The 26,045-nt window shown below is 26.8% G+C and overlaps 2 protein-coding genes and 1 long non-coding RNA gene across 3 annotated transcripts; 1 reads left to right on the forward strand and 2 right to left on the reverse strand.

The window, feature by feature from the left end:
• Window positions 1-28: 28 nt before the first annotated feature.
• LOC135924330 (pseudouridylate synthase RPUSD2-like) lies at window positions 29-6,609 on the forward strand. The gene is made up of 6 exons (XM_065459387.1): window positions 29-88; window positions 132-162; window positions 208-332; window positions 375-566; window positions 5,211-5,431; window positions 5,472-6,609. The coding sequence occupies exons 1-6, from the start codon at window positions 29-31 to the stop codon at window positions 6,607-6,609; spliced, it is 1,767 nt and encodes a 588-aa protein (XP_065315459.1).
• Window positions 6,610-10,444: 3,835 nt separating this feature from the next.
• On the reverse strand, window positions 10,445-12,060 carry LOC135924331 (piggyBac transposable element-derived protein 3-like). The gene is made up of 4 exons (XM_065459389.1): window positions 12,020-12,060; window positions 11,425-11,522; window positions 11,147-11,380; window positions 10,445-11,055 (listed from the first exon to the last, which is right to left on the reverse strand). Exons 1-4 carry the CDS (start codon window positions 12,058-12,060, stop codon window positions 10,445-10,447), a joined length of 984 nt encoding a protein of 327 aa, XP_065315461.1.
• An 8,840-nt stretch (window positions 12,061-20,900) lies between these two features.
• On the reverse strand, window positions 20,901-21,693 carry LOC135924786 (uncharacterized). Its single transcript, XR_010571402.1, has 5 exons — window positions 21,600-21,693; window positions 21,442-21,548; window positions 21,297-21,396; window positions 21,182-21,257; window positions 20,901-21,094 (listed from the first exon to the last, which is right to left on the reverse strand). It is a non-coding gene; the product is annotated as an uncharacterized LOC135924786 (long non-coding RNA).
• Between the last annotated feature and the right edge of the window lie 4,352 nt (window positions 21,694-26,045).

Here is a 26,045-nt window from a genome sequence, read left to right on the forward strand (position 1 = left end):
ATTTTTAAATTTGTATAAAAATTTATATATGCCGAAAAGATTGTTATCCTCACAGTCCCAGTATACTCTTCATCAATTCAAAAAAAAAGTAGTTAATAAGTTAAATATTATTATGTTGTCAATGTATTTAGAATTGTATCAAGAAAGCAGACAAACCATTAGGTTTTAATGATGAACAGTTATCTATAAGTCAATATTATTTTGAAGATGGTTTACGTAAAGTTACTCCTTATTATTTTACCTTTAAAACCCACTGCAAAGGCCGATGGTTTGGAAAACGGCTTATAGATGTATACAGGAATGAATTTCGTTTATATTCCCCTGAGGAATATGTTTAAATAATATTAATTTAACTAAATTAAAACCCTTTTTAGGAAAGGAAAATAGAAAAAGGTTATTTAAGAGTCAATGAAAATCAAGTTAAATTAGATTATATACTAAAGAATGGGGATAAATTACAAAGTAAAGTCCATCGTCATGAAACTCCTGTAAATTCACATCCAGATATTGTAATACTTAATAATGACAAGAATGTTGTTATAGTTGAAAAACCTAGTTCAATTCCAGTAAATAATTTGTATTTAGTTTTATGACATTGAAATAATCTAGCAACCAGGGAATCAGAGAATTTTTAAAGTCCTGGCTATATATGTAGGCCTGCTTATATAAATTAGTGGGCCGTCATGTTCTTAATTTTTATCATCATTGACTATTTAACAATAATTTCTTAACAAATTTGCTTTATATCTTTATTTTATATAAAATTAATGAATTCAGAATAACTATAAAAGCTTTTTATGATTAATTTTTTTGTCAAATCCTATATTTTAAAATTTATCTCTTATAAAGCTCTTTTGTTAGGCAGTTTTCATTTATAAGTATATACCAAAGACCTACATGCCAAAGTAGACTATAAAATAGAGATTAGTATGACCCATCCTGAACTGGCTTATGAAGATTTTTTAAGGTATTAAAAAAAAATTAAAAATCATAACCTGTTTATAAAAATATTCTGAACTGGCATTAAAATATTTTGCACAAATTGCTTGGTCTGGTTTGAATATGTTGTTGTATTCCATATAAAATCAACTGAAGATTTAACTTGACCCATTTTTTTAAAATTTGTATGATGGAAGTATATACACTAACTAGTAAAACTCAGCTTACTTTATGCTTTAGTGAATTATGTAATTTATTGATCTTTTCATATCAGTCTTTATATGTTGTCTGTTATCATTTCCTTAAATATCCTTCCCTTCTTTCTTCTCCCCCTTTTTTTCTCATGTTCCACTACCTTTATTTCCCTTTGATTTAGGTTTATCTATACTACACTGTACGCCTATTCGATTGTTTTACCAGAACTATTATAGTAATATAGGCTATAAGTGCTCTGACACATGCCTATATAATTATTCAACATTCCGCAAATAAAATATTCTTCCTTCTTTTACCCTAATTCTAATATAGGCTTACGCCTATAAAATTATTCAACCTGTAGCAAATAAAATAATCTTCTCACTACCTTAATTCTAATGTAGGCTTGTGTGTACTATTACGTACGCCTATAAAATTATTTGGTTCAACCTATGTAATATAGATTAAATTTTTAATCTCCTAAACCCCTTTATTAACTCCTTATATCTTTAGTTTTAACTTCTTTATTTCCCTAAAAATCCTTCCTTTCTTTATTAGGTTCTAATTTTATCATCACTATTATTCAAATATTTTTCCTTATTTTATTTATCACCTATCCTTTCCTACCTTCTCACCTTAAAGAGTACACTTATTAATATTCAAATATACTCCTATTTCTTATAATTTCTAATTATCCATTTTTTAAAATAATCTTATATGTATTTATAAAATGTATATTTATAAAATTAATTAATTTATTTACACAATTTTTTTTAAACTTTAATATAATGTCCCTTTATCAGTCCTACTTCCTATCTTTCTTTCCTTCCTCTTCCTTTGATTGGTATCTCTTTAATCTATTATTCCTACATTCACTCGCGAAGTGTCCTACTTCACTACAGTTATAATACCTGATATTCTCTCTACTCTTGTAACTTTTTGTCTTCTCCCTTATATCCTCTCTTCTATTTCTCCCTCCTAATAACATTCCTATTATTAATAATAATAAGGTGTATATAATTGCTAAAATAATACTTACTTTTTATCCTTCTCACTAATGGTTATTACATTTTAATATTTTAAACTTATTCTATGAGATTTCTTTATAAGGTATTTACTAATAATTTTATTATTATTACTCTCACTTTTCTTATGTTTATAATAATACTTATTACTAAGATAAATATTATTGTATGCCACATATTATACAAATTTTCTTTATATCTTTGTTTAAATTACTTAAATTCCACCTTTTTTACTCTAATTCTGGTAACTTTAGTTTAATTAATATTTCTTCAAAATCTTCTAATCTAATAACTTATATTTATTTATTTAATTCTTTTACTCTCTTCTATTATATTATTAAATCTAAATTCAAATTATTATTCTTTTAAAATACTTCAATTTAAATTTAATTTTCTTCTTTTTAAAAATTTTTCTAAACTTATTCTATTTCTAATTCTATTTAAAAGATTTTTCTTAAATTGATTATAATCAACTTATTACTTCTATTTCAATATTTCTTCAAATTGTTCAATATAATTCTTCTACAAATTTTTCTTTTAACTAGGTTAGTTATTTGAATTATATGTAGGGGAGACCGGGGATAATGTGTTCCCGGGGTAGGTATTTCCTTCTCGAATAATTTAAAAATTAATAAAGTTTAAGTTTTGAACTTAGATGCTTAAGTAGGTCCAAAAATGTTTCGGACAAAATTGCTCATGAAAAATTTTAAATGCAAATTTAAATTTTAACATACCAAAAGTAACTTGAAAATTTTACATTTTCACTAATAACTTTTTTTATAGACGTTGTTAAGACTTAATATTAATTCTATATGATAAAGAAATATATATTTTATCATTTATAAAAATATTGACACAATTTATGGTAATTTAATATCTTAAAATTAAATTTTAATTAATTGTGAAGACCTGGGACAGGATTTGTCTGGGTACGTATTAGCCATTTTTAAGCAGGAATTATTTTGAATAAAAAAAATCCAACTATATTTATAAAAACATTAGAAGTCACTAGTTTGTCTAGGACCACTAATGACAATATGAAGATGATTGACTTATTTTTTGTAATTATATGACAGATTTAAGTGACAAGTACTTCCGAGTGATATATGTGATAGTGATCTGCATCGGGCCTAATTTTTCAAGCCCGGCCCGTCCCGAAATTTTTTTTAAAAAAGTTTTGCCGGCCCGAACCCGAAATTTTTTTAAAAAGGTTTTGCCGGCCCGAGCCCGAATTTTTTTTAAAAAAATTTACCCGGCCCGGCCCGAATTTATTTAAATATAGAAATAAATTTTTATAATTATTCAAAATAAAAGACATATGTTATATGTCGTTTAATTTCAATAAAGAAAATCAAATATTTTTATTTTACATAAAAAATCCAATATAAAATTGATAAATTTAGATATATTTAAAAAAAATGTTAAGGTCCGACTCAACCCGGCCCGAATTTTTTTAAAAATATTAGGCCCAGCCTCCGATTAGTTTAAATAGCGGGCCCGGGTATGGGCCGGGCCTAACTTTGCATATCTCTAATATGTGATATAGATGAACCCTAATAAATTTAACATATTTGACAATTTTTATTTATTTACTTAGAATCAACACTTTTATATAAAAAAAATTTTTACATCTAAAAATAAAAAAGCGCTATGACACATAACGTGAAAGGATAATAAGTACCACGGGTGTTTTTCATAAAACTTAAATTTTCATTTTTTTTAAATTTGCTTTAATTAAAAATTAAATGATTTTTTTCTTAAATATTAATTTCTACCGTATAGATATATGTAAAGAATAAAATTACGTTAAAACATTTTAGAAAAATTGCTTTGTCTATTTTTTATAGCACTTCAATTTTTTATGAACAAACTGTCCCCGGTCTCCCCTATATACTCTTTTAATTAAAGTATAATTAATATAATAATTAGTAATGTTTATTTGTATAAATATGTTAAATATCGTTTATTTCTGTCAAATATCTTCATGTATATTAAAAAATAATATTATTAACTAAAAAAATAATAATAATAGAAATGCTAATAATAATATAATGAATGAATGTCCGTAACTTTCCATTTTTTATCTCTTTATCTTACTATTCATCACCTCATATATTGTCATATATGACACCCTGGATATAAATATTATGATTTTTCTTCTCTTAAAAAAATAATATATTAATTACTTTTAAGTATTTGATGAAGAGTTAGATGAAAAGTTTTGAGCTATTTAAAGTTTTTTTACATTAAGTGCAAGGTTCCAATTGTATTTTTGGTTGCTCACACAATTTTAAAATACTTCCTATCCAATATACTAAGATTGATTTGATCTTCAGCTGATTTATTCTTTTCGTTAAGTAGCATCATCCTAAATTTTTTTTAAATTTTTACTCTGTATCAGATGAACTCATAAATGATTTTTTCAGTAGAATTCGACATGATTTAATAAAATTTATAATAAAGAAAAATTAATTTCATAAGCAGATTTTAAAAATCGATCAGCCGTTAAATTGTGTCAAATCACAATATGAATCAGATGATAATTTATGAAAATAACTGTTATATAGAAGAAAAAGTTTTTGGTTACTTCGAAACCAACAAAATTAATGGATGACAGATTGAGCATTATAACTTAGTTTATTATATACTTCCAAAAGTAACTAATTAACTTATTTTCTATATAAAAATATTACTGGTTATTTTAACAATACTTCTATTTTCCATTAAGAATTTTTCAAACAAACATCTCGAATCTCTTTTGATATTGATCTCATCTTTATGAAATTTGATGATATTAGTGTTGTGATTTCAAAGAAGTTAGATAATTGCACATTATTTAATCAAAAACTTTTAAAAGTATTTTTTAAGCACAAATTAGAATAAATAATAGAAATCTTTACTCTATATGAATAATTTATCAATTTAATTGGTAGCGATCAATTTGTACTAAGTCTGAGTGACGTTCATTTTGATTTTTTTGTTTAGGGCATGCTAATCTCTAAGATTTAATTAAGATAATATCATTTATTCTATATTATTTGAATAATTCAGGTACATCCATGCGGTAACTTTAGACTAAATTCCTTGATGTGTATATTAGCTAAGCAATATAACATTAATAACTTGTATTCTATTCATAGAATCGATAGACTAACATCGGGGTTAGTATTATTTGCCAAAAATTTGGAGACTTTTCATAAAATGCAAGGTGATATTTTGAATAAAACTGCCATAAAAGAATATCTTTGTTTGGTTGAAGGCATATTTGATAAGTTTACATATTTATATAATCAATGCTAATCTTTTGAGTAGGAACATTGCAATTTGTAAAGAACCTATTAAAATTTTCTCCTATAAAATTGGAATATCAGCAGTTGTTAAAAATGCAGAAATAGAAGGCGCCAAAGAATGCTCGACTAAATTTGAAAGGTTGGCAGTCATAGCATATAATACTTGTCCATCTTATGAGTTTACGAATCTTTATCACGGCATAGAAGAGAATATCAAATTTATGAGTCTGTTAAAATGTCAACCTTTAACTGGGAGAACTCATCAAATAAGGGTACACGCACAATATCTTGGACATCCCATAATCAATGATCCCTTATATAACACAATCTTAGGCTGGGGACCTTTCAAAGGTAAATTTTGTGATTACAAGCGCCCTTTAGACGATGTAATAAAAGATTTAATTATAAGTAGCAACCAGGACCCTATAGAGTTACCTAAAACGGTTGCTACTAATAACCAAGATAACAGTAAAGATAAATTAAGTAGGGTAAAAGTAATCAACAATTTACTGGTCAAAAATGACACAAAAAGTTTTGATAATTCTTTAAGAGATCAAATATCATTTTATAGTACAGGTGAGTCTGCAATCTTCCCACCATGGTATGACCCGGAATGCATTGATTGTGTTAAGGAGTTCGAAAAAATGAATATTAATCCCAAATTTCATGATATTTTATCCTCTGGGGATCAAATCTTCGATTTTAAATATACCAACGAATTCCCCATGTATTTACATTGCTTCAAATACAGTGGTTTGGATTGGAGTTATAGCACTAGACTACCTTGCTGGGCTGATATATCTTCTTGTAATAAGTATGAAAAGCCAAGCAAAGAAATCGAATCGACTGAATCACACTCCGATAATCCCTTCTCTAATATAAAAAGCCATGAAATATATTCCGATGTTACTTTAAACCTAAAATCGATTCACGAATGTAATTCTAAGTTAATCTTCGATCAGCATAATAATTTTACCGAGAGAGATAATTTGTGCCAAGCTATATATCGATCAATAAAAACTCACGGTGACTCGGATAATTATCAAATTGGAGACAAAATTTTTTATCTTAATTCCCGTTCTATTAAGGGCGAAATACTTTTCCAAAAATATCCTGATGACTATAATCCATTGCTAAGACATTTATCCGCTACGAGATGATTTTTTTTTATCTCAAAATAAATTGTAAATATTATAAAATTATTATGTAAATAAATAAAATAATGTTTTCGTATAATCAGTGTCTAACATGAAAGGGGAAGGGTAGAGGTCTTTTGCCTTCTCATTCATTTCAGTGGGTAAGAACTGAAAATATATTTTGGGGTTAAATCAAATCTAAGCATATTGTCTCAAATTTTTTTCTCTTACGAAGACGCATCAGCATATACAAATATTGATTGAACTATATTTTTAGTTATGAATAAATCTAAATCTTCGCTTTAAATATATTTAATTTTCCAAAACATGTTTCAAAAAGTTTGAAACTTTAAGGAAACCTAAAGGTAAAATTTTGAAAATTAAAATTTAGAAAATAAATTTTGACCATAAAAATGATTATCACTAGAGCCCTGCATAGGTTATCCGAAGCCCGACTCTCAGGCTCAGAAATTGACTGTTTCTCAGGCTCGGGTTGGGCTGTAAGAAGCAGCCGCACTCGAGGCCCGAAAATTAAATATTAAGAGATATCTTTAATAATAATTTTGTTTCATCGAAATGTCAACTCGAGGCCCAAAAATTAAATATTAAGAGATATCTTTAATAATAATTTTGTTTCATCGAAATGTCAATCAGAATCACAATTTTTTGTGATTTGTATTGTACTACTTAAAACTCTAATCCTTACATATATCATATTCAATCATGTATAAAATATATTAGAGATCTGCAAAGTTCGGCCCGAGCCCGGCCCGAAGCCCATTCTATTTAAAATAATCGGGCCGGGCTGGGCCTAATATTTTTAAAAAAAATTCGGGCCGGGACCTTGGAAATTTTATTAAATATATCTAAATTTATCAATTTTATATTGAATTTTTTATGTAAAATAAAATTTTTTGATTTAATTTATTGAAACTAAACGCTATATAATATATGTCTTTTATTTTAAGTAATTATAAAAATTAATTTCTATATTTAAATAAATTCCGGCCTGGCCGGGCCGGTAAATTTTTTTAAAATAAATTTCGGGTCGGGCCGGCTAAACATTTTAAAAAATTTTGGGTTCGGGCCGGGCCGGCAAAACTATTTTAAAAATATTTCGGGCCGGGCCGGGTTTGAAAAATTAGGCCCGATGCAGATCACTAAAATATATATTATATTCTAAATTTAGTCAATATAAAATTTAGAATATTCTATTATAACAGTTATGAAATATTTCCGTTTAACTAATTCAATTAAATAGTCTCAGATTTTTCTTATAAAATTTTTTATAGAATGAATTTAAAAATAAATTCATTTTATATTTTTCCCATTATAATTCTTAAACTCAAATTCCTAATTTTTTTTAGTCGGGCTGAAATAAAAAATTTGTGCTTCGGTTGAGCTCGGACAAATTTTTTTAAATTTGGACTCGGGCACCGAAAAATACAGTTTGAGCTATATTATAACCTGTTATTCGATTCAGTTTTAAACATTTTCGAATTAATTTTTTTATTATTTTGCACACAGATTAAGGTTGACATAAATAACACGTTTTCAAAGATAAAATTATTTTATTTCAAAGTTTTTAATCGATAAAAAAAATTTCGGCACTTCCTTTGCTGAAGTGAACATCCATTCAATAGATGCTTAAGATGACAAGAGTATATTAGATTATATAAACATTTAATTGTTTAAGGTCTTCTAAAGATATATTTTTAAACCTATTATAATAAAATAAGATTGAAATACTGGGAAAATTAATTCATATATATAATATTTTAAATTTTGTGTAATTTAGTGTTTTTCTTCGTTTTTGCTTATTATCAAAATTTAGAACTAAAACCTCTTAAAAGATTAGGATACGGAACAAGAACGAATTCTTTTTAAAAATATCTGAACTGGGACCCGTTATCCCGGTTAAAATTCTTTATTTATGAGTATATTTTATAAAAGATACATATGTTTTGTTATCTAAACAATAATAAATAATCATTTCATAACGATGCAACTATTTCAAAATTATAAGAATAAATTATATTCATAGGTTCGGTTGTCCACATTTTATCTCCGGCGAGCCAATTTTTATGATAGAGAAAAGGAAATGAAAATTCCTTTACTACCGATTTCAAGTCTTGGTATCAACGAAAGTAAATCTCAGTCTCTTTCTTTATATTGAATGCTGCAGACGCTATATTAATTAACAACCATTTAGAAAATATTTAATTTAATACTTGAGAGCATCTATTGAAACTAGTATTCGACCCACGGACTAGGCCTGGAAGCGATATTTACTGTCTATGCCGGACAACCGGTGTGAAATATTTTTACGGTTCATATCTGAAGTCCGCAAGCTTTTAAAAGCTTACATGTTCTTATTATGGGCCGGTTAGACAACTTTTACAAAATTATTTTATGGGCCAGGGCAAATAACCTTTTTACAAATGTCAACTGACCGGTTTGGGCTGGTTTGCGCCTACCTCTAAAACACATGAATATTTTGTTATAATTAATAACCCAAGTTATATGATACTTATATTAGAAATCTGCAAAGTTAGGCCCTTTTATTTAAAATATAAGGCCGGGCCGGGTCTAATATTTAAAAAAAAATTTGGGCCGGGTCAGGTCGGACCTTGGAAATTTTTTAAAATATATCTAAATGTATCAATTTTATATTGAGTTATTATATAAATTAATTTCTATATTTCAATAAATTCGGACAGGGCCGGGTCCATAAATTTTTTTAAAAAAAATTTCGGGTTCGGGCCCGGCCGGTAAAACTTTTTTAAAAAATTTCGGGCCGGGTCGGGCTTGAAAAATTAGGCCCGATGCAGATCATTATTGTGAATAATTTCATTTAAAATTTTTTTTTATATTGTGAATAATTTCATTTAAACGGTTTCAATTTAGAAATAAAATACTATATACGATATCAAAATGCATGTACTATGTTAGAATAATTTTTTTTTGGCAAACTAGATTTTTTATTTCTCTCGATACTATTGATAATCTCATGGCTCACTCTTTTAAAAAAAATTCTAAATTTCTTAGAAGATGAACGGTATGTGGATTAAAATACACATTATGCAATTAAGGATACAAATTTCAATTTTTTCCACAATAATTTTTATTGTACTCTATACTATAAATATATATAATTTTATTTAAATATAACAAATATTAAAAAATTAAACATTTTAATTTTCATGAAAATCTAAAAAATAATTATTTGTGGGCGTAAAACATAAATATACACCGCATTTTTTGCAAGATACTTTTGTTATAAATAAGCATCCTGGCATTTTACATCTACCCTTCTTAACATTATATTTGGGCCAATGAGCCGTGAGGTCTTTCCTAACCTCTTCATTTGGTAAATATTGGGCTGGTCCTTTTTTACATTTTTCCCGATAACCAATTTGAACTGATTCGTTTTGGTATATTGTTTGAAGTGCATTTGCCATATTTGCAAAGGACTTCCGCCACCGAAATTTTGAAATTGTACAAACTTAATCGATCCTTGCGTGCTATTGATATACTATTACAATCACGTTTATATAGCAACCATGAATTTATAGTAACATGTCAAATATATGAAATAGAATTCTATGATATCATTTTCTTGATTTCGTATGAATTCTATATAAGGAAAGTAAAGAATCCATGACATCTACACCTCCCATTTTTTTATAAATTTTAACAATATTTGGACATTTTATCATGATTTTATCCTTTTTTTTCCTATCACATCTTTCACAGTCTATTAGAGGATGTGCACCTACAAAAGTGCTTAATAAAGTCACAGCACGATTGTCGTGCCACTTCACTGAATTTAGCTCCACTCCGTTTATTATTGTTTTTTTTAAACAAAAAATCCTCGCCTTTTTTTTAACTCCTTATCTGTTGGGAAGTTTATATTTGGAAGTCGATTACCTCTGACCGTGGCCACGAAAAATATCCCTCTTTGAGCGAGTACGACTAGTAAATTTGGGGAACATAACCAGTTATCAAAAAATAATTTATAATTAATTTGCTGCGGTATATAAGAAAATAAACGAAGCACAGCATTGCCACTTGCTCCAACATCAGGCAATCCTTCCGCTGGTAGTATCTTCCCAGAATATACTTCAAAATTATGCAGAAGGCCATCATCTCCGCATAGTAGAAAGGCTTTATACCCCCATTTTTGGGGCTTTTGAGGGTTATATTGCTTCAACCTGCTCATCCCTTTGTATGGAATAATTTGCTCATCTACGCAAATGTTTTCGCCTATCGATAAAGATTTTAGTATATTATTGGTTAGAGTTATTAGGGGTCTAATTTTATGAAGTGGGTCATGGCCTTCACTTCCAAGTGGAATAAATTTGTCATTATCATTTATATGAATGAATGATTTTATTTGTTCCCAGCGATTAAGGGTCATGACATCTGCCACCTTGGCCTGTCTTGTATTAGTGGCCCAGTACAGACGTGCTATAAGAAGTTTAATAATTGACATAAAAAATAATTCCTATAAATTTTTCTAATTCATCTCTCGATAAATTCAAAGGTTTATTGGAATTGCATTGAATGACATATAAATTTGATTCGTAAACAATAAGAGGTATTAATTCATTGAGATATATGTTAAAATAATCCATTGGTTTTTTAACTTTATCAACCGTTGGAATTTCTCCTTTCCACTTTGGAATAATTAACGGTAAATTTGTTAAGCAAATTTTCCAAACCATTTTTCTTCTAACGATTTCTTTTTCATTATTGATATTTTCTTCTTCCGATTCATCTGTCTCATTGAAATCTAGATATTTATAGATTATATAAGAGCATAAATTTTAAATATACCTAAATCATTATTTTGTGTTGATAGAAACTCAAAATCAGACGTTTCACTTAAATTTGAATCTTCACTATCGTTAGGTATGTTATCACAATTCGTAATTCTAAAAATATAAAACTCAAATAAAATACCTTATTTGCATAATGTGTCTTTAAAACCACGTATGATTATTACAAAATATAATTATCAAAAATAATAAATATATATAAAATAATTTCATAAACATTTATTTTTACCTTTTATTTATCTAATTTTAATGTTTTGAAATTTGTAAAATATATTATTTATCCTTTTCCGATGTGTAGAAAATTGAGAAGAAAAATTTTATAAAAAAATAGCCATTTTTAAAAATAGGGTTTAATAAAATGCGAAAGATAAAAATAAATAATAGATCACGTGGCCCAAATTAACATCCGAATCGAAGATATGGATTGTGGCTTCAAATACACACCCTACAATTTATTTATAAGATATTTATTATATAATTTGTGGTATGTGGAATGAGATACACAGTATGCAATACAGGGTTAAAAAACATTCAATTTTAAATAATCACATGGTTTAAAAATATATAAAAATTATATGAACTAAAATATTTACGGTCTCAATTCTTGTGAGATATCGGTTGCTTTAAAAGCCATCTCTAAGAATCAAAAAATATCAATATCTAACACTCGAAACCCTTAATGAGTTGGCTGACCTATTTTCCCTTCTCCCTCTCTTAAAGCCTTTTTTCTCCTGAAAAATTTCTTCAATATCCCAAAAATTCTTTACGCGCTCCGCTCTACCCCTATTTTTAAATTTCCGACTTCCTTAGGCATCTATGAAAATGGGATTAAGTCCTAATTGAAAGTATCCTTAATCTAAAATTCCATTAATTAGCGTGGACACAAGCCACCCTTCCTACCAAGATGGGAGGACTAGGCATCAGATCCCCTTCCGATCTTGCCTTAACTGCCTTTATATCGAGCTGTCTTTTAACCAAAAATTTAGTCAATCCTAATACCTTAAATTCTGATCCTTCCTTTGATAGTGCCATCATTGAATGGAAATCTCGATTCATTGCCGACCACCTAATTCCAGAAACGAACAAGCAGAAGGACTGGGATAAGCCCATTATTGCAAGCTGCGTCGAATCTCTCCTTTCCAGAATGCAATCATTGGACCGTCCCTTATTCTCCTCTCTGCTTAATGGTTCTGGACATGAGTTTCTCAAAGCCATTCCATCCGCGAACTTACAATTACAATTGACCCAAAATGAGCTAACTCATGCTATAGGCATCCGTTTAAATTGCTTAGTAACCCAACCCCACATCTGTGCCGGCTGCAGTTCTGCTGTTTTGAGAAATGGAAGGCATAGTCTACATTGTCTTTCATGTAAAGGCCGCATCGTTAGACATAACATTTGCAATTCTATAATTCTTAGAGCTCTGAGATCCGCTCAAATTCCTTCTATTCTCGAACCCTCTGGTCTTTTCAGATCTGATGGGAAACGCCCTGACGGGATCTCTCAAATTCCCTGGAAGCGAGGTCAATTCTTGGTCTGGGATTACTCTTGTATTGATCCATTGGCTCCTTCCAATCAATCCCTTAACATTCTGGAAAACAAGGAGCTTCTAAAAATTGCAAAATATTCAGAGATATCCCAAGATCATTTATTCATTCCCATCATTTCCACTACCTTGACTACCTTTGGGAATCGTGCTCTTTCTTTCTTCAAGGAACTTGGATCGCTAATCCGCAAACTAACTGATGAACCTCGTGAAGGCTTCTTATTAAGACAAAGACTCCCAATAGCAATTCACAGGGCCAATTACATCAGCTTCATTGGCAGCCTCATCTCACATGATGATTAGAATATATTTTATATAATTTTAATCGCCATAATGAAAATAAACATTAATATTTATTGAATAAAAAAAAAATTTAATATTGTTACAACCAACAGAGCAAGAATAATTATAATAATTGATGCAATCATTTGGTTAGGAAGGCAGGGCTTAGCATTAAGAGCTCATAGAATATCTGCTAGCCTTATGTAATAATAATGATAACTATATAAAGCTTTTTGAAAGCTCTGCTAAAAATGCCACCTACCTTAGTCCAAATATTCAAAATGAATTATTAGCCGTTAGGTTCATATTGAAAGAAATTTCTTCAAAAGTGAATGCATCACATTTTTTAGTGTTTTGGCGGATGAGACTTCGGATGTTGGTAACATAGAGCAATTATCCATAGCAGTAAGGTTTATGATTTAAAATCAGGTGATTTCAAAATGAAGGAACACTTTGTTCAATTTACTGACTTACATGACACTAAATCAAAGATGATAGCCAAAAAATTTTAGCATACATTCAAGACCTAGATTTAAATTTAAATCTAATGAGAGACCAAGAATATAATAGAGCGAGCTCTCTCGATGAGTGGTCACGTTAAAGGGGTGCAGTCAAGAATTAGAAAGCTTTATAGAACTGTTCTCACTGTAGTTCACATTGCCTATATTTGATGATATATGAGACATGCGAAATTCGCGACATCCGGAACGGTTTACGTAAAAATATTTTAATTTAATTGGAATTTATTAAGTAGATATCTTCTTATAATTCTAATATATTTTTAAAATTTAGAAACAATATCGTCGGTTTGTGACTTTTGCACACCACCCAAAAGAGGCAGCTTTTTATCCGAACGTTTAATGATATTGATTCAAATGATCAAAAAAGACTAAAAAGATGTTGTCCAACTATTTATTGAAAGACAACAATCAGTGAGACTTTTCATCGAATTATATGAAGTTATTTTTGCAGCGCTAGAATCCTACATATCAAACAAAGTAAAAGATTCGCAGATGCTGAAAATCTTTTGCAGGCTATTACAAAGCCACATTTTTTAATATCAATTCAATGTGTATATTTTTTATTTAATTATACATATGCTTTTAGCAAATTGCAACAAAAAATTGATTTGGATTTAAGGTAGTTATGAATAGGGCAAAGGATAATGTTAAAATATTAACAAACATCAGAGATAATGTGGATAAATATTTCATGAAATATACGAGACATTATCGGGGTATTGAGAAATGTGGCAACACTTAGCATCATTACCCATTCATGATTCTTATTTGCCTTTTCTATTATATGCTGTTGCACATAATATTCATATGTATTTTGACCTTAAGGATAATCTAATATATATTTTTTTGCAACCTCAGCAAGACCATATCTGATCTAATCAAACCATAGTAGTCTTGTTTTCCTGTAATCTCCATACTAATAGATCTAATTATTTTTTTAAAAAAATTAAATGTTACTATCTAAAAACCAATCATGCTTTAAAAAAAATAATGTTTTGAATTAATATAGGATATAATCATTAAAATTTAAGGTAAAGAAAGAAACAAAACCATATCCTATGAATATTAGTAAAAATACAACCATAATTTATAAAATATGAACCTATATAATCAGGTAAATTTTTAGTAAAAACAATTCCCATCTGGTTCAATTGTTTCCATCGATGATGGAACACATAGCACCCTTCCTGAGTCTGAGTGTACAGTCTACTAGGTCCACTTAAGATCCTTCAAAAGGTGTAAAGAAGATTTTTTTATCATCTAATTAAAAAGGTTTATAAATTTGTCTATATCAACAATATACCTTTGGTCTGTATATCCTAATTTTAATTTCTGAGGTAATTGAATTTCTTTCACGATATTATTTATACATCCATTTTCTTGACCTAAAAATATTGCGCAATTAACTTCGTTTATATAACTTTGGAGCTTTTTATCGATTCGGAAAATTCGTATAAATAAGAAAGAATATAGCTTTTATTTCTTGCTAATAGGCCATTTGGCATAAGTCTATTGTTGGGGAGATGATAGACTTACGCTAAATGGCGTATTAGCAAGAAATAAAAAGTTTTTTCTTATTTATACGCATTTTCCGAATCGATAAAAAAGTTACGAAAATTTAACGAATCATTTAAAATTTGTATTTATAATAAAATGGATGTATAAATAATATCGTGGACGAAATTTAGTAAACTATAAAGCAATATAAAAATTTTAAATACATTAATCTTTATATATCAGATTTTAGAATGTCACCAAAAATAATACCTTACTTATTTCCCAATATTTAGTAAACTATAAAGCAATATAAAAATTTAAAATACATAAATCTTGTCACCAAAAAGTACTACCATAGTAATACCTTTTTAAAATACATAAATCTTTATATATCAGATTTTAGTATGTCACCAAAAAGTACTACCATAGTAATACCTTTTTAAAATACATAAATCTTTATATATCAGATTTTAGAATATCAAAAAGTACTAATAGTAATAGGGGAGACCGGGGATAGTGTGTTCCCGGGGTAGGTATTTCCTTCTCAAATAATTTAAAAATTAATAAAGTTTAAGATTTGTAATTTAAGCCAAATATGTATTATAATAAGGTGCTTAAGTAGGTCCAAAATTGTTTCGGACAAAATTGCTCATGAAAAATTTTAAATGCAAATTTAAGTTTCAACATACCCAAAGTAACTTTTTTAAATTTTACATTTTCACGAATAACTTTTTTTATAAAAGTTGTTCAGACTTAATATAAATTCTAAATGATAAAAAAATCTCCATTTTATCATATATAAAAATATTGACAATCATTATGTTAATTTAATATTCTAAATTTAATTTTTAAATGATCCTGTGGACCTGGGGAAGGTATTAGCGGGGTGCGTCTTTTCCTTTTACATACATTCATTAAAATATTGGTTCTGTTTTTGTAAAATGGTTCGAACATATATTAGAAAAACTAACAAAGAAAATAATGATAATCAAAAGTCAAGTATTCTTCAAATGCTGAAATATAAGATACCTTTGACAGTTATAACCATGAATACGAATTTAAGTTATGGGAAGTATATTTATATATTTAAATTAGTATATATTTAAGAAACTAAGCATTAGAGGTATAATAAATTGTTCAAAAGAAATGAAGATTTTCAAGAGCGATATATTCACAGATCAGTATTTTCTCCTATTCAAGAAGCTAAATTAACAGATTATTTAATTAAAGGATCAAGATTATTTTCAGGATTATGCCCTAATCAAGTATTTTAATCCTTTGTTATATCATATATCTCTGTAAAATGATTTTTTTTATAATCTTTAAATTTATGCCATGGTATTTTTTTAATTAAATAATAATAAATTTGAGAAAATTTTTTAAAATTATTTACATTATATGTTAATGAAACATCTTTATTAATTTTAAAATACTTTAAAGTAAGAATTTAACTTATACATTAGAATGATATTTATTTAAGTGTGTATGATATATATGTAAATAAAATGTTGCTGCCATTTATGTATAAAATGATGCTGCCATCTATATATATTAATTTTAAAATGATGCTGCCATGTATTAATATTAATTTTAAAATGATTTATTCAATGTAGCATTATATATATTATATCATGCATTAAATCATATCTTACCTATATATTAAAGATTTAATTATGTGTGTATGATATATATTTAAAATAAAATGATGCTGCCATGTATATTAATTTTAAAATGATTTATTCATTGGTTTAGCATTAAATTATATCATGCATTAAAACATATTTTGGTTCTTACCTATACATTAGAGGTTTAATTATGTATGATATATTTTATTATATTAATTATTAAATAAATTCAGAATAAAATTTAAGAATTAGGATTTTAATTAGATTGCCTTAATATATAAATAATTTAATGACTTATGTTTAAATTTAGGTTAGAGTTTTAGCTTAACAAATGGCCAAGAGGTATAGTTTACAATACCAAAATCTTGGGAAATAACTCAATCAGCTGGTGAAGACTGGGTTGGAGCATTTATTAAAAGAAATCCAACTATTTCTTTGAGAACACCAGAGGCTACAAGTATAGCCAGGGCTACCAATTTTAATATGAAAATGGTTGATTTATTTTTTAATAATTATTTGACTGTCACAAGGGAAAATAACTTTCTACCATGTGATATATATAATATGGATGAAACTGGTTAATTAAAATATATATGATAGCAAATCTTTAATATTTTCATAGGATTAACAACAGTTCAACGGCCTAATAAAGTTATTGCAAGGAAAGGCGAAAAACAGGTTGTGGCAATTACTACATCAGAATGTGTTACACTTATGACCTTGGCAATTGCTGTCAATGCTCTAGAAAATTCTATTCCACCTATGTTTATATATCCCAGGAAAAAATTTTATGATCATTATTTAAGAGATGGCCCTGTAGGATGCATTGGCGTGTCTAATGGTTCTGGGTGGATGCTGGCTGAAGATTTTATATATTTTTAAAATCATTTTATAAAATACACTAAGCCCAGTCAAGATAAAAAAGTTTTGCTTATATTAGATAATCATAAATCTCACCAATCTATTGAAGTCATTGAGCTGGGCTCTGACAGTGGTATAGTTCTATTGACTCTCCCTCCCCTCTTCACCTTACAAAAAAATAGCCAGATCTAGGGCTAATAATCTGAAAAAAAAAATCAAACCAATAATAAAAAAAGTTTAAATATGAATGCTGGCAAAAAAGAATTTTGTTTAGTGTGCCACAAAAACTATCAAACTCACCACCATAATGAAGATTGGATTGTCATTTATGGGCACATGGATCATGTTGTGATTTTAATCCATTTTTTATATGTAATAAATGTGTTGTATGTTAATATTATATGTTTGTTATGATTTTTATATGAATAAAATGCTTAGAAAATCATAGTCTAAAACATGCCCCACAAAAGGATAATACATCCCCCATCTCTTTTTCATGACTCAAAAATTTTCATTTTTTTTAAATTTAAATTTAAAAAAATATATAATATTTTTTTATTAGATATTAATTTCTACCGTAGATAATTATATAAAGAATAAAATAACATCAAAATTATTTTGATAAATTATTTCTCCTCCTTTTCACAGCCTCTCAATTTTTTATGGACAATATAACCCCGGTCTCCCCTACCTTACTTATATCCCAATATTTAGTAAACTATAAAGCAATATAAAAATTTAAAATACATAAGATTTTAGAATGTCACCAAAATGTACTACCATAGTAATACCTTTTTAAAATACATAAATCTTTATATATCAGATTTTAGAATGTCACCAAAAAGTACTACCATAGTAATACCTTACTTATTTCCCAATATTTAGTAAACTAGAAAGCAATATAAAAATTTAAATTACATAAATTTTAAGATTGCTATGAATTAGGAAATTTAGAATGATTGAGTAAAGAATAAATCTTACCTTGCGCTTCAAATTTACAAACAATTTCTCATTTTTTATATAAATTTTTTTATTGAATTTATGTTGAAATTTATAAATTATATTGTATGTCTTATTTTAAAGGTTACCTGGGAACATTAAAGTTCTTACCTTGTGATGACTTATTCTATAAAATTGACACACAACAATCCCTAACAAGCTTCAAATCTACAAACAATTGCTCATTTTTTATATTATTGAATTTATGTTGAAATTTATAAATTATAATGTATGTTTTATTTTAAAGGTTACTTGGAAACATTAAAGATCTTACCTTGTGATGACTTATTCTATAAAATTGACACACAACAATCCCTAGCAAGCTTCAAATTTACAAACAATTACTCATTTTTTATATAAATTTTTTTATTGAATTTGTTGAAATTTATAAATTATATCTTTTGATATTATTTTTTTAAATAGAGTTTAAAAAATAAATTTCTCTTAATGAGCTCCCATAATGTTCTTAATTAATTTGCCTAAATTAATTTAATTTTAAAAATTTATGATTGGACATTTTTAATCATTTTATAAATGATTGTATTAACTTCAATAATATATTTCAATTTAATGAATAAAATTTATTTAATACTATATTTCGTGTATAAATTATAATACTATATTTAATTGCGTCATTTAATACTATATTTCGATTTAACCCTTCACTAGAAATGTTAAAAATCACTTAAACTTCAAAGGTGGGGTCTATTTTATCCCTAATGCAAAATTAATAAAAATTAGATTTAAATAAAAAATTAAATTTGTAGGCAAAATTCTCCTAAAAATAACTTAAATATTTTACCACAAAAAAAATTAAATTTGTATGCAAAATCTCCTAAAAATAACTTAAATATTTTACCACAAAAAAAATTAAATTTGTAGGCAAAATTCACCTAAAATATGCGGAATTAATAATTCCTATATTTTACCACAAAAAAAATAAATTTGTAGGAAAAATTCTCCAAAAAATAACTTAAATATTTTACCACAAAAAAAATTAAATTTGTATGCAAAATTCTCCTAAATATAACTTAAATATGCGCAATTAATAATTCCTATATTTTACCATAAAAAATTTATAGGCAAAAATAAAAAATTTAAAAAAAACATAAAAAATAAAAATAATCCCCCCCCCCCCCCCCCCGATAGTGTTAACACTTTATTAAAACTTATTTGGTGGCAATTTTTTTTATTTAAAAAAATGATATTCATGTTATATACTAAATTTTTTATATAGTCATTTTTGAGTTGATGATTTAAAAAAAAGAGGATTAATTCAGATTTTAAAAAAATCTCCAAATTTATTTTTAGAATGTAAAAATTGTATTAGCAATACAAATTAATCAAAGTAAAATAATAATTGGGATGATTATATGGTGTTGGTGTTGTAATGAAATGTATATAAAAATGGTATGATTAAAAAAGTTATCTTTTATAGTCTATATATCTATTTATAATATGTTAAAATAGGATAAATAAAAAAAAATATGCATAAAAACAAGACAAATACAATCAACTAAAATACTTTTGGTAAAAAATATAAAATATCAACATTTGTAATTAATCTTCAAAATCAATAACATTTACAAAATGGGATTCAGAATTGTTAATATAAATGTTTTGGTCAAATTTTTTTATATTTCCATCATCATATTTAAATGGTGGATACATTTGCCAGCAAAATGAAGCTCCATACCTAGCATACACCAATATCGGGGTATTGAGAAGTGTGGCAACACTTCGCAATTCAATATCCGTTGCCCATTCACCATTCTTACTTGCCTTTTCTATTATATACTGTTGCACATCATCTTCACACGTATTTTGACCTTGAGTATAATCTAATATATTTTTTATCATTATTTTTTGCAGCATCAGCAAGACCATATGTGATCTAATCAAACCATAGGAGTCTTGTTTTCCTGTTATCTCCATACTTATACATCTAATTATTTTTTAAAAAATTTAATTATGTTACTGTTTCTAAAAACCTATCAGTGTTTTAAAAAAATAATATTATGAATTAATATAGGATATAATCATTAAAATTTAAGGTAAAGAAAGAAACAAAACCATATTCTATGTATATTAGTAAAAAAAATACAACCAAAATTATTTTTAAATTTTTAAATTACCGGTAAAAACAATTCCCATCTAGCTCAATTGTTTCCAATCGTGATGGAGCAGTTAGCACCCTTCCTATATTTTGAGAGACTTTCTTTTTTGCTGAAGCTAAATTTAAGCGAGTAGCATGATATTTCCTCCAAATATTGGTAGTTGGATTATAAAAATGTTTAAATGTATGTTGAATGATTTTAACGAGTGGGTCATCTATGGCTTTAAATATTTAAAAAAATTAAATTAATCATGATATTTAAGAATTACAATTAACTGTATATAATTATAAAATTACAATTTTTGAACTTTGAGTCTGAGTATACAAAGTCTACTAAGTCCACTTGAAGATCCTTCAAAAGGTGTAAAGAAGATTTTTTATAATCTAAAAAAGTTTAAAAATTTGTCTTTATCAACAATTTACCTTTGGTATCAACTATTTTTGGGTCAACAAAGTTTTGGGAATTAAGGTCTTGTTGAAATTTTAACTTTTTATCTATATGATTTTCTTTGGATTTGTATGCCTTTTCTATATAATATACTATTAACAATAAATAAAGTCAATGTACTTTTTTGTGAATCCAATATTGTAAATCCTAATGGTCTCCCGCTTTTATTTAATTTCTTAGGTAATTGAATTTCTTTTATGATATTATTTATACATTCATTTTCTTGACTATTATAAACATCTTTTTTTAAAAAAATTGGGACATTATTTTTATTTTACTGTATATTAGGATCCACGTTTGAGTGTGTAAGATCCTCATTTAATACATTTGCTATACTATCATTGGAGAATATCTGACCATTATTTTCATTTGAACTTGTATTGAAATTATTTGAGGAAATAATTGGTAATATGCCTTTCATAGCAAAATCATGTAGTTTGTCAAAAGCCTGAGCAAACCCATGTTTCAAATTAGGTGGTAATAATGATATGGTGTGAAAAAGCATATTTTGATTTTTAAAATAATTATAGGATGAAATTTGGTCATTAAAAATGGTTTTTTTGTATTTAACCCCCTTTTTGTTATTTAATATATCTATATTATTATTATTGATAAATGTCGATGGATTTTTAAAATAATTTTTGTGCCACCTTTGATGACATAATTTTTCATCATAAAGATCACTATTATTTTTTTTCCTTTCCATAAATACATGTCTGCATGGTAATTGCATATTTAAAAAAAAGGGGCAATCACAATAAAACATATTTGATTGGCAAACAAGATTGCAGTTATCACCAACATTATATTCATATTTTAACTCTTTATATGCATATTCTGTTAACAATTTTCTATAATTAGCCAATGTTTGATCTTCCTCATTTATAAATGAGATTTTAATTTTTTTCATTAAATTATCATGTTCCCTTTCAGCACTTAACATTTTAATTGACATAATTAAATCAGTAAACATATTTGGAAGGGTAGAGTATTTGGTTATGTTAATTTTTAAATATTTGTTAATGCTCTCTACCCTGTTATTTGTATATTGTTTAAAGTTTAAATGATATCTTTTCCAAGCATCTGACCATTCATATCTGATATGATGCCAGCCAGAAAAATAGTTATTTAATGATTCTAAATTTAAATTAGTTATAATTTTCAAAATATATGTCAGAAGACTGTGCATCTAGCATGCTATACAACAGATGCTTCACATTATTAATCATATCATTAGGAATATTCCTTTTTTTGTGGGTAACTTCCCTATCCCAAGCTCTGGTTACATGTTTCCTACATAATTCCAATTGAACATGAGGGAATGCCCCAATGTAAGCTTTTCTCCCAGCACAATCTTTATCACTAACAATGACCTTTATATCTGTCCAAGCTGAATTCAGTTTTTTTAAAATTTGAAGCATTTGTGATGCTACATCAAATGACTCCGATTTGACAATCCATACACATATAATATGTGATCTATTATTTCCATCAATTGATACCAAAATATACACAGGCATATGCCTATTATTTAATCGATATGTTGCATCCACACATATTACTTCAGGATATTTTGAAAAAATATACTGCATTTGATGAGTTTGATAATATATACCAATTAGATTCCCATCTACAGTATATAATTCCATATTAGCATCATTATCTTCTTTAACTTTATCTATCATTGTAATTAAATCATTATCATAAGATTTTTTTGTATTTTTGTCTATATTATGCAAATCTCTTAGGGTTATAAGCTTTCCTTCAGAAAATAGTTTATCTTTTATTTTGGATTTGTTTCCTCCTGTAGTTATAGCTTCAACTACAAATTTATACTGTGCTTCATTAAGCGTTCTTTGTCTGGGTAATGATTGGTATAAATTTTCATCTAATCTCATATATATTCTATCAATATTTAATAAATTAACCCTATAAGCCTATCCAGTATCCATATCACTAAGTTAAATTATATATTTATCTTAATAATTTCAAGATTATGTGCCTTTACCATGGGGATGATTGTGATTTTCATGCATATCCTTGACAAATAATTTGTTGACATCCTTGTTTTATAGACATGTAATTGCGTAGACCTGTGGATTTTGTATTGTACTTTACACCAAATATACAAAGAAATTTTATGCTTTTATATCTAAATTTTTCAAAAAGAGGTGATTTTAAAATTTTTGAATCTGATATATAAAGATTTATGTAATTTAAATTTTCATATTGCTTTATAGCATCTTGTAAATCTTTATAGGATAAAAATATATCTCCTTCTTTCATATTTAAGGTATTACTATGGTAGTACTTTTTGGTGACATTCTAAAATCTGATATATAAAGATTTATGTATTTTAAATTTTTATATTGCTTTATAGTTTACTAAATATTGGGAAATAAGTAAGGTATTACTATGGTAGTACTTTTTGGTGACATTCTAAAATCTGATATATAAAGATTAATGTATTTTAAATTTTTATATTGCTTTATAGTTTACTAAATTTCGTCCACGATATTATTTATACATCCATTTTATTATAAATACAAATTTTAAATGATTTGTTAAATTTTCGTAACTTTTTTATCGATTCGGAAAATGCGTATATAAGAAAAAACATAACTTTTATTTCTTGCTAATACGCCATTTGGCGTAAGTCTATCATCTCCCCTATTGTTGCATATCATAATATACAGAGTCAAATGAAGCTTTAAACTATGACTATTTACATATACAAAAACATTCACTAAATAATATATTATTTTATTTCTACATACGAAGCCTCAAACCAACAATTGATTTACCTTAAATTGATTTACTAGATATATATATTCCGAAGTTTTTGACTTTCGAAGTACGCGATAATTTTACTTGTTAATAAATATTACTTTTTTAACGACTTGATATATATATATATTTGCGTTTTATTTAAACACTAATAAAAGAATAAATTTAATCGCATTTTTATTATTATAGATATCATAATTATTTATTCTAAAGCAAACGAAATCAGACTTACATATTCTTATTTACTACCGATTCTTTTTAGCGCAATTATTCTTTATTTGCGTCATCTATCATCTCCCCTGAAAATTTACCAGCATCTATTATTTGTGTGGCTATGTAATTTAAGATTATTAAGACACAGCTGTTGAGAGATAATGATAGCATATTTTATGTTAAATATGGATTTATATTTATAGTTATTTTATTTATACTAGATGTTGTTTAGCATAAATTGCAATTTATTTCATTCTTTCGTTGTAATTTATAAAATGATTATCTATTAACATTTAACACAATTATATTATTTCATTCACATGACATGACACAAGATTAAAAACTTGATTGATTGTAAAAGTATATATATACATATAATTTATAGTGATATAGAGATATTTTTTAGACAAATTAAATTAATAAATATTCTATTTGACTATTCCCTGCCCACCTTAACATTTTAGATAAGCAATAATGGTCAACTGTGTAGTCATTTATATATCATTAAAAATGGAAGATATTCTTTTAAAAATTTAATATCTCACAATAATTTTCTGGATTACTTATCGAGAAAATTATGTTATCTAAAAGGAAGCACTAACCACAATATAGTTTTATGATTTGGATTGGTCGTTTATATTCTCTTCTACAAGAATTATTTGGTTAGGCCTAAATATTTTTCCTTATTAGTCCACTCTATATAACATCGTCAAAATAGTAACAGATAGTTATATTAATTTCTTGACCTTTTGTGAATGTAAGTTGCTAAGAATTATATTGCCTTATGTGGTTTTTAAAAACCATTATCAATATAGGCATATATTAAATAACCTTTTCTATCACTACTAATTCCTTAGACTTAAAATTTTATATATCAGAAATAGTTAATATTTTATACTGTAATAATTAGATTTGGTATTAAAAAATATTTTTTTTAGAAATGTCTTGTATTGTTTTAATTATTTATATGCTAGTTTATTTTGTATGCATAATGTAATAAATGACAAAATATGAAATGCAGATTAATTGTTTAGAGTCAGAAAATTTTAATAATGTATAATATATTAATATAAAACCAAGCCCCCCATAATCCCAGCCCCCCCCCCCCCCCCGTAAAAAATTTTTTAATTGAGCCCCCTGAGATTTTAAAGGCTGGCCATGCCCCTGAAATAACATCATTACCCCAAACCTCCATTTAGGTTTTTGATTCACTAATATTTTTTATTTTTAATGGGTGCTGTTCATCAGGTGCAATATTTTTTGAAAGACTCAACAAATGTTATTAATTGATCTAGTATTATCGATAAGTGGTTGTACTGTTTTTTGAATTAGTATTTAATTTTATTTAATCATTTGTTTATTTCTAGACTCAATGAATTAAAATTAACAATGAAATGAAAACTGCTATATATTATTAATTCACTCTAAATTATTGATAGATTATTCTATGGATTCAAAAAAGGTCATATTACTAAATTTATATTTTCTTTTATAATACTAAATACCACATCTTTTGGGTGGTGGAAGCCACTTAATTGTGTGTTTCCCCAGTGAAGGACAAGACAAGACAAGACATCTCACTATTACAAAATTGGAAAGGATATGTTCCACTCATTTTTGTTAAGTTACAACTGGGTACAAGGTTTGTTGATATCCTTTAGAAAATAATCGGCATAATTTATGAAGGGTGGGCCCAATATATCTTGACCATCTAAAAATTCACG

The sequence above is a fragment of the Gordionus sp. m RMFG-2023 genome, chromosome 2 (genome assembly GCF_954871325.1).
Source record: "Gordionus sp. m RMFG-2023 chromosome 2, tfGorSpeb1-WG-v2, whole genome shotgun sequence".
In the NCBI taxonomy this organism is placed as follows: Eukaryota; Metazoa; Nematomorpha; class Gordioida; order Chordodea; family Parachordodidae; genus Gordionus; species Gordionus sp. m RMFG-2023.

What these genes read in the sequence shown, in the direction of transcription:
- LOC135924331 (XM_065459389.1), bottom strand. Translation starts at nt 12,060, where the DNA reads ATGGCTTTTAAAGCAACCGATATCTCACAAGAATTGAGACC. An exon ending in ATCTCACAAGAATTGAGACC is followed by an intron (nt 11,523 to 12,019) that starts GTAAATATTTTA and finishes TTATATTTTTAG; the next exon opens with AATTACGAATTGTGATAACA. An exon ending in AAATTTATATGTCATTCAAT is followed by an intron (nt 11,056 to 11,146) that starts GCAATTCCAATA and finishes AACTTCTTATAG; the next exon opens with CACGTCTGTACTGGGCCACT.
- LOC135924330 (XM_065459387.1), top strand. Translation starts at nt 29, where the DNA reads ATGCCGAAAAGATTGTTATCCTCACAGTCCCAGTATACTCTTCATCAA. An exon ending in GAAAGCAGACAAACCATTAG is followed by an intron (nt 163 to 207) that starts GTTTTAATGATG and finishes ATTATTTTGAAG; the next exon opens with ATGGTTTACGTAAAGTTACT. An exon ending in AAAAACCTAGTTCAATTCCA is followed by an intron (nt 567 to 5,210) that starts GTAAATAATTTG and finishes TGAATAATTCAG; the next exon opens with GTACATCCATGCGGTAACTT.